Consider the following 17236-nt stretch of genomic DNA (forward strand, 5'->3'; position numbering starts at 1 on the left):
TTTCATTTATGCGGTACTGTTTCTGAAATGATGATATAGTCTTTACGTTTCTTTGAGACAGTTTAATATTAGATATATCTTTTCGTCTTTATATAGCATCGAAAATTGAACTCATTAAGATATTAAGATTATACCAATACCAATCATTGCGTAAAAGTCTGAGATTTTATTCAGACATCGAAAGAGTGTTGCATGCTATATTACTCTGCATTTACATTGGGATAAACGTACATTATGGATACTGGAATAATAGCCAATGAAAGATATCATCGAACCGATGTTAAGAACGAATAAAGAGAATTAATCTTTTTGGGCATAAATCAATTATAATAAAATAAATTTAAATACGATATTATATATTTAAAACGTATTATATTTGACGTAAGAATGGAGTATTGCATTAAGAGTATGGTATTGAAATAAACGCAAATCATAGGCATTCAAACAATGACTAACCAATTATTGCCAAATCCGGTATTAAAAATAAACAATTTTTCTTTCAATAAACTAATATAGTAATTAATTTAAACACAACGTCCTCCTCTTAAAACATGTTATACTCGACGGTAAAAATAAAAAAATGTATATATGGTTGCTCGCACATTCCTATCTGAAGATGACGATTCAATTATTGACAGTTGATTTAATGAGATTATTTTAATAATGACCATCTCTGGGATAATCTTAATAAGAAATTTGCATGATTCGATAGTATTATAATATATTGACGTGCACTCGCAGAAAGGTTTTTATATAATCGTGAGGTGGCGACAGTGGTATCATTCTCGATATATATCCGTGTTTCGCATCGTTTAATACTGTTCTCGAATGCTTCTTGGGAAATTGTCTTCTGAACTACGAAATATCACAAAACGGAGAAAAGATGAGCGAGATTTTCGATGGAGTGAGCAATAGTCGACTAATCCAATGAAATAAAAGACAAACTTTTAATTGACGATTCAGCGTTACAACGATGTACTACGAAGGCTTTACTGGGAATCTTAACTTTCTTGCTTCTTAATAATATGATTTAATTTTTTTAACCATTTGTTTATTTACGCGCATAAAAAATAAATTAGTATATCAAATTTAAAATCGCACTTGTGTGAGTAATAGATTTCGACTTATATCAACTTTTTTTATTCGTATACATGTATTTTTTAATTCTATTGCTGTATAGAATAGGAAATTCTTATTTTTGAAATAAATTTCAAGCTTTACTTTTTTTTTACACATATCTCACACTTTGATATTTTATTAAATCTGTTTTATATTTTAATAGACTGAGATATCTATATACTATATAAAGTACATATTTTAAAGTATAACTTAATATATATTCTAAAATAAAAGTTTCGTGTAGATTTTCGAGCAGTTTGATACCTGACATAAAGGAAAAACTTTCAAAGCCTGTCGTAAGAAGAAAAGTTCGAAATTAAAATTATAAAAAGGAATCCTATTGTGAAAGCTTCACTTGTGAAAGTTCACTAATAAGAGGGAGAGAAAGAGAAAGAAACAATGGAACTATTTTATAAAAAGTGCAAGAAAAGGTTTATTTTAAATATTTATACAGAGTCATATAGTTTATGAATATGTTTTTTACCTAGAATACCCTTTTCTTTGTCCTCTATGTTCTGTTTGCATCCTACCACGCCTCTAGAGAACTCTTTTATTTTTTCAAATTTGCATAATTTACGGAGAATACTGTTAATTTCGTCTTTCTCTCTTCCCCTCGTTTTATATATTTAATTTATTAATCTTTTAAATAATATAGTATATATTTTAATGATATTAGTGCTATCGCTGTAAAAATATTTAACGTTTCTTTTATATCGTCGTTATTGATTGCCATGCAAATCGATGCATCGACTGAAGCCGTACGAATGTCGAGCATACAATCTCGGGGCTTCCTAACTATAACAATTGATGGAAAACATGCACTTTCACCGCATGCTAGTATTCTCCTAATGAATATAAAAGAATATAATTGTCGAAAAACAGTAATATATCTGTCAAAAATACTTAAAAAAAGTGTTTGCTTTAAAATATTTGCGACTCGATGCAGAAAGTTGAACGAGCGAAAAAAAAAACATTCATGGAAAACTTGTAGCTGCCATCCATTAGATATACATTTCGCGGTTAACATCAGCAAACTTTGGAATGTTCTCCCGACAAGAGAAAACCCGACAAACACCTGGCAAATGGAAAAACTCAAAGGATCGGCCGCGGTGCGCAAAACAGAGAGAAAGACAAAGAGGCAGCGGGCAACCTCGGGGGAAGGATTCCCCTCTGTGTCCGCGATTCCGCTCTCGAGATCGCGGACTGCCGGGTCGGTAATTGACTGCATAAATTTTCCAGTGTGCCACGGGACGCACGTAGACGAAAAGAGATTGCACGATGGCGGGTGGGAGAGAAGGTGAGAGCAGAATATAGAGCAGAATAGAGAGTAGGAAGAGAACGACGAAGAGAGAGTGTGCTTTCGCGTTGGTTTCCTTTAGCAACACGATTCGGCGAAAAGCAGCATCGTTTCTCCTCTCCTCTCTTTCTCTCTCTCTCTCTCTCTCTCATCCATTTTTCGCCATCTCACTCTCTTTCACCCACAGTTGGAAAGAGGGTCCGGCGACGAGGGACACAGGGTGCAGGGGGCAGAGTGTCGAGGAGACGGAGTGGTTGGAGGGGATCGGGGGATGCTTCGGCGAAGAAGAGTGGAGAGAACCATGAGAGTAAGCCGCTTATCAGGGTGGCGGCAGGCAGTATAGGTCCAACCGACGCAGATAGGTGGGTTTCCATGGAAACACGGATCTGTCCGTTGGGTCCCTACGTACTCTACGTCCAGCGGCTGCCTCTATCCGTTGTAGGCGTATCCGCGCTACACGAAAAGCCGCCGAACGAGAGAGGAACGACGCGGTGATGCCGCGAGGTTGGAGAACAGCACGGTGGAGACGGGAATAGAAACAAGAGAAGAGAGAGAATATCGTTGGAGAATGATAGAGCGCGACGGCTCTCGTGCCACCGGAGAGACTTCGCTTTTATCATCCGTTTGTGAAGCAAACTCGCCTCGATTCATAGCCAAGGCCACGAAGCCGCCATTTGCCCCTCTCATCTCGCATATCCTCGGTATTTTTGCGATCCGCGCAACATATACATATACATATCGTATGGCGGTTTGGGGGAGAAGCTTTTATTTTTCCTCGCGGATATCTCTCTGCAGACATTGAAGTGTTTTAATCTCTGTCATCTCAACCATCGCGCGCGCGGGAATCGATAATTAGGTTGCGAAGCTACTGAAAGATAAAACGACTCCCTTCCTCGAATTAATTCACGCGACGATGTTCATCAACGACGACGCGTGGACGAAAAGGGCGATTTCGTGTCGTTTGATACGCGTCGCGCGTCGATGTTTATTTTGTTATGTAATGCCGTGCAGGGGCGGCGGGGTTCCGATCGTTTCTCTCTTCCCTCTTCTCCGCGGTCGGCGAAAGAGCGATAGCTTCGGGCAGGGAACTCGTCGAGGTGGTAGAAAGGGGTGCAAACGTAGAATCTCTCCCCAGGACTCGTGGCATGCAGCGGGATACGTGGGAATCGCGTCACATGGCCTCCGCCCTTTTCCCATCCGAACTACTCTATTTGTTGTTGCAGAGAAATTGCCCGTCCACTTAACTTCCTCCTGCTCGTTCGCGGTGCCGCGGCGCATGAATAAAGACATCGTTGTCGATGATTTCCTTCTGCCGATTGTCAATCGAGGGGTAAGGACGAAACAAGTGATTTTGATCCCGGCCTCCTACGCGACATGCGCTTCTCGACGCCGTGAGGCATAATGTATGAGATTAAAAAAATACATTTCGTCGTGATTGAAAGAAGCTTACATGGCAGAGCAAAATATCCGCTCCAAATATTTTATACGTCGAAATATATACGCTTGATCGCTCTTACGAATTTTTGTAAAAACTTCTTTTGAAATTTCTATGACAAATTTTTTACCCATTTAAAAACCGATTGATAACCATGCAAAAAAGTTAAGTACTAGACATCTATATCTATGACTTTTCATGTCTCAAATGTTAAAATCATTCCGAGAGAATATGCTTGCGCGATACAATTTATAAACTCAATGCTTGCGAATTTCAAATCAAATATCACGAATATTGTCACTGCGAAAAGCCAGCGCGCTCTCCGCCGGTGGGCGCGCTTGTCAGTTCGGTACAATTCCAATCAATTAGGCGTCAGGTTAAGGGCGACACGTGGCGCGGACACGTGTTGTATATACTCGTCGTTACCAAGTGGCCGCGAAACGACGAAACGAGAGAGCCGCTTTCATGGCGGCGCGTGTCACGGCTAAATTGAGTAGGCGGGCGTGGAGAGGCCAAACACAAATCTAGACCTAATTGTAAGACAAACACTCGAGGCTGAGTGAAATGTCGTGTACGGCGAGACATCGACACTCGCTCTCGAAAATCTCGTTTCTTCTCGTCGTCTCTTTCGTTTCGTTCGCGTCTTTTTACCGCAATGTCCTACCGGAATTATGCCTTCTATTATTGAAACCATTTCGCGAAATCCATTTCGCGTTTATATCCAGATATTTCTCTTATACGTGCTAAGAATTTTTTGCAAACATCATTACTTTGGCGGGTTTTTATCTTCACGCGTAGAAAATTGATAGAAAGAGGCATACAAAGTTTTTATCTTTCAATAATGCGTCTCAAAAGTATCAGGTATACACACAACATATACACATATACGTATACTCGCCATCGTTATTTGATAAGTACTGAATAATTTTTCGAGAGTAGACATCGTGAGGAAAACGACATCGGTTAGAACATAGCAATGCGAAACTTATCCGATTATCTGCTCCTCTCGGACGCGCGTCTCAGTATTTTGTTACGTACTTACGTTCATATCCGTTAGATTATCGCACGAGAACGACTATTCGACCACACGCACTTTCTTTCCTTTTCTGCCGGAGCTCCCATATGAATGACAACTTCTTTCGATTCCCTGCACATATGACCATTCCGTTTTTCAGTATATATAGTTTTAAACAGCTGACATTTTTAATTGAAATATTTCAACTTAATAATAAATTATATAATATATATACACTTTGAACGATCTCTCTATAATTTGCGGAACAGAATTCAGAATAAAATTCTATCTATAATCTTGTATATCGTGTAACAGAACACGTATAAAAAACCCGATACTTTACATATATATCCAAAATACATAATATAATACACATAGTAGAATATATTATATATAGAATTATAAATAGTATCTGTCAGGAAAAGTTATAAATAATGAATTTTCTGTAATAAATAATAAATTGTAGATTGTTTATAATGGGCTTTAAAACATATCTATGCATTGTTCGGAAATATTAAAAAAGGATTATTAAATTAAAAAATATCTTTGCATTATTCGGAAATATTGGGATTTTCGAAAAGCTTCCCATTATCTATATTACTGATTCCGTTCACAGAAACAAATCAGGAAATTCCTTACACATCAAGTCAACAAACGAATCACGTCCAATTTGGCCCAATCAGCATCAAACACAGGGTACCGAGATACGAGTCGTACAACTACATTCGCAACGGAGGTATGATTCTAAAGAGAACATGATACCATGGTGATGGTGGTGATATCTACAAAGGGCAAATATTATGGTAAGCAAAACTTTGTTGGTGAGATCACTTTTTTCGAGACTATCAGCTATAACATCGTTAATGAATCGTTAATGAAATTACTGCATTTAAAAAAATGCTTCAAATCTCGAAAAAATCTTTAAGTCTCGAAAAGAATGGCTTTGATAAAAAAGTTTTGTCGACTATAATTATTTGCAAATAATGTTTTTCTTATACGTTCTCCGCTATCGTTAAAAACAATGGAGATGATCAAGTTATGGGATTCACTTCGCATATATTAAAATACACAATAAATATAAATGTAGAGATAAGAAGAATTCTCGCGCCAAGTGTTTGAAATAGATTTTATATTTAAAAATTTGTATCCATAACTCTTCCAAGATTTGAGATAATAATGGATTGGAAATAAGAAGGAATAAAAAAAATTATCTTTATTACTTATTAAAGATGATATTTTTATCAAAATTATTATGCGAAAAGATTTATCGTATGAGTTGGATGCGTACAGCGCGAATGCTGGAAAATTGGCGGAAATGACATGTGATTTTTTAGTTTCTGTTGAATCTTTGGTGTTGCGCGATCACACGATGGTTACGTTGTAAACGCAAAGTCGGCCAAATGTTTTCGTAGCTGATGGCCTTTTAGAATTCCCTCTTCTGTCACCGTTCGCCACGTGCTGTCATCCCACGGTTCTACTCCCCAATAATCCAGTCCTCCGCCCATGGCGCCATCATGTAGCAGCCTATTCGCGTTTTAGCTTTTAATTAATTTTCGATTCTGTGCCCGACTGTACCCCGCCTTCCATTGTCTTCTCCATCCGCCACGTTTCGTCTCTATGAATATCAAAATAGTCGTCCGATCCTGCGACAAGTTTACTATTTTACGGCACTTCTTGATATTCTCCGGTTTTTTTTTTTTTTTTTTTTTTTTTGTGTACGACTTATCAAACTCAAATGATTTTAAGAATTTCTAGCGTGTTTTATCGCGTCATTAACAATCACATTTCATTGCCATTTACAAAAATTTTTATTTTAAATAGATATTTTTCTTTATTTAATAATTTTCTGAAAAATGACTGTGTTATAAGAAAATTAAATTCATGATGTGATATATTTTCTGGTCAGCCATAGTAGTATAACTCTTTGTCAACTCTGCGGTTTAACGATCGACCTGCGCAAAACCACGAGAGAATATAACGTTGAGTTACATAGTGTGTCTATTTCAAACTATTGTTTTTTTTTTTTCTTTCGAATGATTTGACAAAATTGTGGTAAAATCGCGTTTAAAGATTGGTGCGGAATTTTTGCATGTCGACACCGGTGCGTTGTTTGTTTATTCAGTCGACCGTGCATGTAATTATGATTAATTACCGTCAGTTCCTCCGGCATATCAATGATATATTGCATCCGAGATAAATTCCCAGTGCCGTATTTCAGCAGTAACGGGCTTCTCGACGTTATCTGAATCGGACGTGTACATTTATTTGTATAATTTACCGTAAGCTGTTTCCCGCGCGAAAGTCTAGATATACGCCGAGGGGTAATAAGTCAACGTAATAACGTGTCAACAAACGTCATTAATTATTTTCGCATTATTGCGTACTTTATCGCGCACTGTTCAATTACGCATTTCAATTAAATGTAATCATAATAGAGTCTCTTTTTAATAGATAATTTAATAGATTTATTAGATTCTCTTTCTTTCTCAGATTCCATATATTCATAAGATAAAAAAGAAATTTAGAAGAAAAGAAATTTATTTAATTAGCCAAAATCAGCCGTCAATATTTTTTTCGTAGCTATTCTTGAAAATCTATATATTCTAAAAATTTCTTTAATGCTTGAATGGCAAAATATTGTGAGCGTAAAAATCTTACAATATATAAATAATTTACGAACATATAAATAATTTGCGCAGATACTCTCTTTACGACTAAGAAAAAATTATACGCCTGCATCTGAAGTCACGGACGCATGCGAGAGCACTGACGGATTGCGCTATCGGATTCTGCGTGAGAGAGATCATTGTAAAATTCTGTTAGTGGTCCATTGACTTATGCGAATCTCGACGAAACGGTGAAACGCGGCAGGCGCGGAAGAATCCAATAAACGCAAAACGAATTTGCTATTAGGGTCGCGTCTGATCTCATTGCAGGCCAATGAGGCGGAGCAACCCTTATATCAACCCTCCCGGTATCGCGTCTCGCTGACGATAATAAATCGAATCATACTCCGGGAGTCAGCGGGTGTTTGCCAAGCCATTAGGGTCGCTTAGCTAACTGTCTCTTCTCGAAGCCCCAGATACGGTTGTCAAGATTTTTCGTTCGCGCATTTAAATCGATCGAAATGCTCGCGACTCGGATTGTAAATCATTGTCTTTCTCATATGTAATGTAATAATTTTTAATTATTGTAAGAATTAATTTTAATGCAAAATAAAATGCACGATAAATATAATATATGTATATTGGGAACACAAATATTTCAATCTTTATTATGATCTTAAATATAACGAGGGAGATATTTGTTGGATCGCGAGAATCTGAAATTCGTTTTCATTTAATTAGCTTTGACAATATCGCGCTTAAAATTTTTATGCGCCGAATAAAACGTACAAAATGTCACGAACTTATTCTCGGAACACTCTCTGTATGTCAAGGAAGCGAGCGCGAAGTGTCATAATCTGACAGCCATTGTTTCAGTCATGGAGAAGTTCCCGGCTTTGACTGGGCCGATGGCAAAGGCCATCGTTAACGGTAGCACTGACGCCCACTCGACAATCAGAACATTCTCTCAGAGAGCTCTTTCTCTTTCTACCATTATGGCAGCAGCGAATACAATGACGCGAAAAGACTTTCAATCAATGAGATTTGTTCAATACGTGTAAAGGCACCGCACATATTGTATATATGAATTTAAATATATATATAAATATTGACTTAATATAATTGTGACATTTAAGTGAATGTGACATGTTTTAGAATGCTAGAATGCTATATGATATTTATCACTTATTAAGTCTTGACGTTATCTATCAACTGTCATCCACATATAATAAGCGATAACCTTATACCTTATACGAAAGAGAAAAGCCTTAATGAAAATATTGCGTTTTTAATTGGAATTTCAGAAATGGGATTTTCAAAAATTTTATCTTTATATCTTATTTATTTATATACAAGTACTATTGATAAATATTATCATCTCATCGAAATCAGGCAAATTTTATTTTCTTCTTCAGATATTATCAATGATAGACAAAGTATATATATATTGTCCCAAGAATGATTGTTTTATTCGAAAATATCGATATACGATGTTTATAATAATCAATGGCAGATTCGTGCCGAGGGTGACGAGATATGTATCATAGATCGAGCGATCGCGGGTGTGTCGCGTCCATCACACGAAGCGATGGCGGTAATTCCGACCACCGTGGAGTTTCTACATTGTGAGCTCGACGCAATCTACTCCGAGGATCTACTACGGTGCCATACTGGTAGCCCACTCGACCAGTTCGTTAGCCAATCACACAGGTATCGTCGTTCGTCGTCGTCCCGGGCTCTCTACTCGAACCCGAGAAGAGCAGCCGCGAGAGATGCGACTGATACGACGCTGTTTCCTCCTTCTGGACCGCTCCTTCCATCGAAGCTTCAGTTGCCTCGCAGTCGTCGCTCCCATTGGTCTACCGTTCGCGTCGAAATGCATTCGATCAAGCTTCGAGTTACACGAATACATTAATTTGATCGTTGACATGTGTTCACCGTTCAGATTTTGTCGTAAAATTTGTAATCTTTTTTCTTGATAATTAGACATATATTTATATGAATATTCTGTATGAACAGAAATCAGATACGATACAATAGAAAATTTTTCTTAATGTTATAGTTGCTGTACATGTACACACATACACAGCTAGTTAATTAAATTTTTTTTAAATAATCGAATATATTCTCTCTAAATACATTGTTTTCCATTGTAATATTATCGTCACATGTTTAAACGTCATATAAATTATTTTGAGAATCGAATTTTTTTCGCGGTAAGTTTATGTACCTTTTCAGTTTGCGACTTTAAAAATTACTGTATTGTCTTTTTAATCTTTTTCGTCATCTCTTTCTCTACTGACACAAACTCTCTTCTTTTTCTGTTACGGTGGTCTTTTTCTTTGTCGTGTCCTGAGTTGAGTAGAACGTTGAAGCATGGCGGATAAAAGGAATGGAAAAGGAAAAAGAGAAAGCATCGAACGTCTCGTAAACAGCTGCCTCGCGTGTCTCCCGAGCCTTAATCGATAACGAATGACGATTACAGACATATATACTTTGCAAAAGGCAGAGCTTCGCCAATCTCTCGTGAATGACCCTATTATTTCTCTTATTAACTCATATGATAGTCAGTCATTCGCGACTGTAAAATCCTTGCCTTGAAAAAACTTGCGAGTTTTGGAGGCCTATAAAGATTAGAAGACACTTCGATCAAGTATATTCCGAGAGAGCCTACATTTTTTTTCTCTTATTAATGTCGCGAATTCTCCGAGTAAAACGACAATTCGAATACATTTCGGTATATAAAATATTGTACTTCGTGGTCGACGGCCCGCCGATTCCCCCCCTTCCATCATGAAATTCCACCATTCCGCCTCTGCGACTTTACGATCCGGCTTCCAACCCGGAGACACTGACGAGGCGCAGTTTTCCAGGCGCTCTCTTTTTATTGGTTCGTGACACGAGGATACTGCCGTGTATATTCGCCGGTGTGCTCGCTGAGAGAGAGCCCGGTATCGTCATTTTCAGCGGCAGCTGGGAGCGAACCGCGACTTCGGTCCTCCTGGATGCTCGTGTATTCCGGGGTGTACTACCTCCCTCCCTCCCCCCTCGTGCTTCCCCCCTCGGCGGCACCCCCGTGACCCCCTCATAAGCGGATTACGTGGGTCCCGAAACGAGCCAAGCGAGGCTCGATGGCACGAGGAAGGTAGCGTGGGGTGGGTCGTTGAGGGGCGACGGAGCAGAGGAGGGAGCTGTTCAAAATTACGCTATCGCGGCCTCGCAACGCTCACACCCCTCCACGTCCGATCTCCCTTTGCCCCACGGCAACAACCCCCGTCTTCGTGGAAGACATCGACGTTCGAAGGCGTTCCATATTTGAAGACATCGTCACCGATAGCGCGATTGGTGAACGTATTGAGGTATCTTCGATGTCTATCCGCGATAGTGGGATGGTTCTTTGACAGTCATATTCTTCATTTCTCAAATATCTATATTTTATTATATATATATATATATATATATATATGAGAGAGAAAGAGAGAGAAAGAAAGTTTCTCCTTTTAATCATCTCGTTTATTACTATAAATCGTATAATTTAAAGCGGATATTACCTCGGAGTTTCTTAACAAAAACATGCTTTTACACGCGTTAAAGCGTTTTAAGGTCATTTAAATAATAGCTACCTCATTTTATGCAGAAATTTAAAACGGCTTCCATCTCGCGCTGTGAAAATATCTAGCGATTTAATGAACTGAAATCGATCTAATGATCGAGTCTATAAGCGAATTCTTTAATTATCCCTTGCAATACGTTGCGGAGCACTTTTAAGAGCGCTCGTAACGCAACGAATTAAAATTTCTTATCAGATTTACGAGAATTAACAACGAACACTTTCTTTCCTCGTGTTGCAGGAATGAATCAACGCAAACAACGTCGCGAGAGGACGACCTTCACCAGAGCTCAACTGGACGTGTTGGAGGGGCTATTCACGAAAACGAGATATCCGGACATCTTTATGCGAGAGGAGGTTGCTCTTAAAATCAACCTGCCAGAATCGCGAGTCCAGGTAATTATTTTATGTTTCTTTTCTTTCTCTTTATTTCTCTCTGCTTGCAAATTTTATCTGGATTATTATTCTTCTGGAATATCGCTGTCAACGATGTTGAAATAATAACAGAGGTAAACAGAAAATTCTTATACGAACTTTCGATGAGTAAATCACACTCTTCGTAAGTAATCCGAGATTGCATTCATCTGATATTAGTGGAATTTCGCGTGCCGTATATTAACGCGATATTTAAAGTCATTACGTTCTCCGCGAGTTGACTATACGATGTAAACCCGGTGATCTTGACGAAAATGAGAGCGAGGAGGAGGAAGAGGAGAGAAAGAGAAATAGAGAGAGAACGCGCGCTTCGTGCTTCAGCAATCGCGCGCGAGATTTAAGGTATTTACACAGGGCGTTTGCGCCCTACGTCGTTCCATTTCGCCATTGTCCCAACCCCGCGCCTCGTACATTGATAGATGTGCCGACGAGCTCGTTGACGCTTTTATTGCGGTTCTCATGACATCTTTATTTCGCGACGGGGCGTTACCAAGTCACGATATCGCAATTCCGAGTTCATGTCTCGAATTTCGATCACGTTTACTCTATACATTACACATGACACGTACGATATTCATATATCGACGGAAAAATCAAATTTTTTCTGCATTATTTTATTCACGTATTTTTATTTAAGCTCTTGATTTCCCTTCTAGCACCGCGTTTGCGCGTTTGTTTCGATCATCGACAATTTGTAAAAGGTCTTGCGGCATTTTTCGTGGCATCTATCGCGATATCGTAACGATATCGCCTTGTCGGAATCGTGAAATATATGAGACAAAAGCATGAAATTCAGTTCCGGGACGCGGAGTTTCCGCGCAAAGTTAAGCCGCTGTGAATGGCAGCGCAACTGCAAAAGGGTGCATCGCGCACGAGACGCACTCATGTATGCGTGTGCATATGTACGTACATGGGCGTACAGCAAAGGGAATGCGATCGGTATATGCGGGATATGTATACATATAAACTATGTATACATGTGTGCGAGAGAAGCAGCGTATCTACGCGAGCGAATAATGTCTGGAGGAGGGATGCTATCTGAAAGTTTTAAAGGCAGGGGGATTCGCGGTAAAAGACGACAAGGGGCAGCAGGGGGGCAGAGATCTGACACAGACCATAGCTGTGCGTGCGGATAGAGGTACACATGGTAGCGAGGTACAACATATCGTTGATTTGTTCGTGGATTATAGCCCCTGCGCTACTCTATCTCGCTCGCGAGAGCGTTCTATACGCGCGCTTCTCTTCTCTCGTCGAGAGAACGACGCAGCTGCGTACGACGCGACTGACGCACGATGCAACGCATCTCCGAATGCGTTGCGTTCTCGCCATATCGTTCACTCGTCACTTACTAATCGAGAATGAATCGAAAAATGTTGGCTCGCCTCTTGATGGAGAAGAACAGCAAGATGGATGAGCGGAGAGGAAAATCAGCCGACCGTTACGTGTATATAAAACTATCGCGACATCGTCGCTTCTCTTGGAAAATTCCGTCATTGGAAATGGACGATTAAATATATCGAATATATCGAATACAGATTTGCATCCTAGCAATATATTAATATAAAACGAAAGTCATATATATTTTATACACGTTAGAAATTTGACATTCTACTTTTTCTACGATAATAGAACCGAGACTTCTCATAAAGAGATTTATACATTTATCTTTAGTTCCGAATATATTTGTATAGACAATTTCAAATATTATCATATTATTAAAATATTTTAAAATATACATATAAAATAAAGAGGGAATATATAAAAATAATATGAAAAAGAACATATAAAAAATAAATATATTCATATTTATTTTTACAATTCGAACGTTTACGAGCCCACCGATATTTTTATAACATCGAGCGAACAGAACGCTCATCATTACGTTCGCGTTAGCAGACAAATAGGCCTGTGGTTCTCGCGCGCTGTTTTCTCCATCAATCGTGCGTGCCGAACGATGACACGTTCCCTGATTCGTCGGAGTCGGGGCGTCGTATTAATAGTACAAATAAGAAAATATATTTGTCATAACAGAGTGTCAACGCAGCTGCGCCGCCTTCCTCCCCCCTTCCCCCCCCCGGCCGGTAGGGTAGTTTTCCGTTCGTTGGATGTAAACCAGATGGTGGCGCAATTTGCACCTCGGTTCTCGCCGACGGTCTCTTGATGTGTACGAGCGTGAAACCGTCGGTGGTTGCCCCCGGGGGTCCTCGGATGCCATCGCGGCCTGTTTGGTTGGTTTTTGGGGTAGCTCTCTCTCTCTCTCTCTCTCTCTCTCTCTCTCTCTCTCTCTCTTTCTCTTTCCCGCTCTCGTTGCTTTTGAAGGGGGTGTCGTTGTACAAACACGCCGTTATAATGGGATCGTTCTCTGTCCGTCACGCCTAACCCTGACGTAGATCCGTCTTTCTCGCCCTTTCGGAGACTCGTTCCGCCCGCGTTGATACGCAATATCCGCGCACGTCGCGCCCAACAGATTTCCGCACCCTATCGCGCGACACGTTGGATGACTTTTGCGAAACGAGGTTCTGCCTATCACGATATCACAGAGAATCAAAAGCCAAATAAACGGAGAATAATCATAGTCTCCGAGTCAGCTCGCACACTTTGTGACTTTGACGCGTCTTGGAAAGATACAAGATTCAATCGCGTTTAATTGCTATGGATTGGCTACTATAAAAAGAAAATAATTTCTAGAACCACGTGATAACATAATATAAATTATAAATTAATCATATAATAATATTTTCGTAAATTATAAGAATATGTCTTCGTTATTTTTTTTTAGATATACTCGTAAAGGAATTTCTCGAAATAAAGAAATTTCTGAATATATCAGTAAAATTTCTGATTCCGCCAAGATATATTTTTTTAATATAAATAATATTTGTGTGTGAAACGCGCGGGATGATACTTAGTAATAAGAGATAAACGAATAAAGTTTGCGTCTATTTCTCAAACATAGTCGAGATAAAAAAACGAAAGGATTGCGCGTGGCTTCTGCTTCGCGAACGACGTACAAGCACAACCGTGGAGAACGAAATCCCTCGCTATGCTTCGGCGAATCGCGCTCTCCGTAACAACTGTTACAATGTCGCCGATAATAACAACAACGATGACGGGTCCCGCTTTTAAAGGCGCGGGCATAGATTCATAGGATCGCACCCCTGGCCACATTGTGCCCCGACGGGATTATAGGGGGATGCGTGAGGGGGAGTATTACGCGGGACGAAGGAAAAGAAGGGAGGAGGGGCAATCACAACGCACTCGCAAGCTTGCGGCCTACGAGGGGCTGCTTTTTGTATCTCTCTTCCTCCCCTTGCTGTCCCTTTTTCAGAGAGAAAAACCTACGTGTGCGTGTGCGCGCATCTTTTGGATAGCCGTGTATGCGTGCGCGTACGTATTCTTCGTGTTTATAGTCATAATGTACAGCTACGAAGAAGCCTATGCGTGTATGGCGTATTCACGCACGGGAGATACACGCACAGGCGGAACCAACTATTCGATCTCTCGGGGTGAAAACAACCCTACGAGACGAGCTCTGATTCGCGCATGCGTGCCGACGAACACCGTAGCCACCGAGAATCCCAGGGGATGCTCCAATACATGCGTGTCGCGCCCGTACGCGCTCGTGCCCCCTCCCACCCCCCTTCCCCCCCGTACAGTCCCTCCCTCCCAGTTCTTGTTATTGTTGCGATTTAATGAAATGTTACGCCCGCTCGCCCGCGATTACTTTCCCATTGCACCGATTAACTCCCTATTCGACCGGTCTCGTCTCTCGTGGCGGGACAGTGGGACACCTTTCCTCCCTGACAATCCCTGGGGCTACGGCTTCCATCGGAGACTTTCGTATCTCATTGATATCTGCCGATCGTACGATCCTGCCTGTCTAGGAGAGGCTTAATTGATTTCTAAGTCGCGTCATGTACTTTTGCATACCGCGAAATAATAATACTGTCTTGAAGATGCTATCATACGGATACGATCAAAATGAGAGAATATTGTTTTTTTTTGTTTTTTTTCACCGACAGAGAGAGAGAGATCTATCGCCAAACATTCCGCAAGCTCACAGCGTCCGCGCCGCATCTCTCTGTTCCAGGTTTGGTTCAAGAATCGTCGAGCCAAATGCAGACAGCAAATGCAACAACAATCGCAACAGCATCAGCAGCAGCAACAACAGCAGACTCCTCCGTCAAAGAGTTCGCCGAGAACGAGTCAAAATCACAGCAACAGCAGCACTGGTAGCAGGATATCGACGAGCTCTTCGACGACCCCGAGCAGACGATCTTCCCCGGATTCACCGGCGCAGGGCAGGGAGGCACCGGTAGCAGGAAACTCGCCCTTGTCGACGCCGCTTCTGTCGACGCAGTCGACGTATCCACGAGTCGGCGCCACACCGACCGGCGGCAGCGGGGCCAACAGCAACCTGACGACTCCGTCACCGCCGCTGACGCCGAGCTCCAACCAACTGCAACCGTCGTCCTATCCGGCCGCGATGAATCAAATTCATCATGGCGAGGCCTACGGTTTCACCTGGAGCTCGGCGGGGCCAGCGGTGAACCACAGCCAGTACGCCGGCCAGGGTTATAACGCCTACGCCCAAACACCGTACGCCAGCAGCGACTACTATCAGGCCCAGATCCCCCACATGCACCACAGCCCGCAGGCCAACTACCATCATCCGCAGTATCATCCCAATATGGCGCTCACCTCGTCTATGTCGCACCTGTCTATGTCGACCAGTCACCATCTGAACCCAGTGACCAGTCAATCTCAGGCCGCTAGCAACGATATTGCGGCCGCCGCTGTTGTTGCCGCCGCGTCGGGCGACGAGACGTCCGGTTACGTTTTGCCCGAGCAGAAGTACCCATCTTTAGTATAGCGGTCCGGCAGGTCCTCCGGGATCTTCCAGCGGAACCAGGAGACCGCGAGCGTGTCCGGCTCCTCGATGCCCTACCACTGGCGACTGAATACGGCGATCTGTCACGAGATCAACGGCAATCTCGACTCCGATGACAATTGATTGTGCGGAAAAGAAAGAGAGAAGGAGGGAGCTTCGCCAACGCGTCGATAGACGCACTCCAGATTCGATGAGTATGATAATTAAGAATCGAATAATATTTGAATCGTTTTACACGATGCTCCGCATCCGGAAACGCAATGATACCATAGATGTTGGTTAATATGTCAATCATCCACGCGTATTTCTCTTATACAGAGTTTTCGCAATCAAACGTATTCCATGTATGAACATTAATATAAAGGCAGAAATAATTACATGACATCAATCTCTCGATTATTTATTGTCAACTGATAGTTGACTCGCGCAAGATATTTGCCGTATCTTAAACACGGTATCATAAATGTTTTTTTATATATAGTAACTGCTAGCAGCAACGCTCGTTGCAGCAAGTCAGATTATTATGATCAGCTGCTCCAGATCACACAGCAAATAAATTGCTATTTGCTTATACTTTGCATGGAGTTTTTCTCGATATCTCTGGTATACGGGAATCTCTTCCGAGGCAAACGATCGTCGAATGACAACAAAACCGCGAGTAAAGTCGTAAATTAGATAATTATTTGATAATTGCTACCAATAATTACCAGTAATTGTCAATAATGTTTAAGCATCGTAAACTAGATTTTTTATCTCGCGTTTGTGATGCGCTGTTTCGTGGTTTTGTCTCTTGGTAATTGTTTGCCACTTTTCTTTATATATTTTATT

The 17236-nt window shown here is 41.0% G+C and overlaps 1 protein-coding gene across 1 annotated transcript in view; it reads left to right on the forward strand.

Moving 5' to 3' along the window:
- LOC138939756 (homeobox protein OTX2) overlaps window positions 1-16655 on the forward strand; it is a 49524-nt gene extending 32869 nt beyond the window's left edge. Inside the window, exons 3-4 of the mRNA XM_070307891.1 lie at window positions 11324-11478; window positions 15608-16655. Coding sequence (XP_070163992.1) covers window positions 11324-11478; window positions 15608-16390 — 938 coding nt within the window. The 3' untranslated portion in view covers window positions 16391-16655. The remainder of the gene's footprint in view (window positions 1-11323; window positions 11479-15607) is intronic.
- Window positions 16656-17236: the final 581 nt, after the last annotated feature.

The sequence above is a fragment of the Polyergus mexicanus genome, unplaced genomic scaffold, assembly GCF_030449975.1.
Source record: "Polyergus mexicanus isolate NDT 795.1 unplaced genomic scaffold, iyPolMexi1.0 SCAF_15, whole genome shotgun sequence".
Lineage (NCBI taxonomy): Eukaryota > Metazoa > Arthropoda > Insecta > Hymenoptera > Formicidae > Polyergus > Polyergus mexicanus.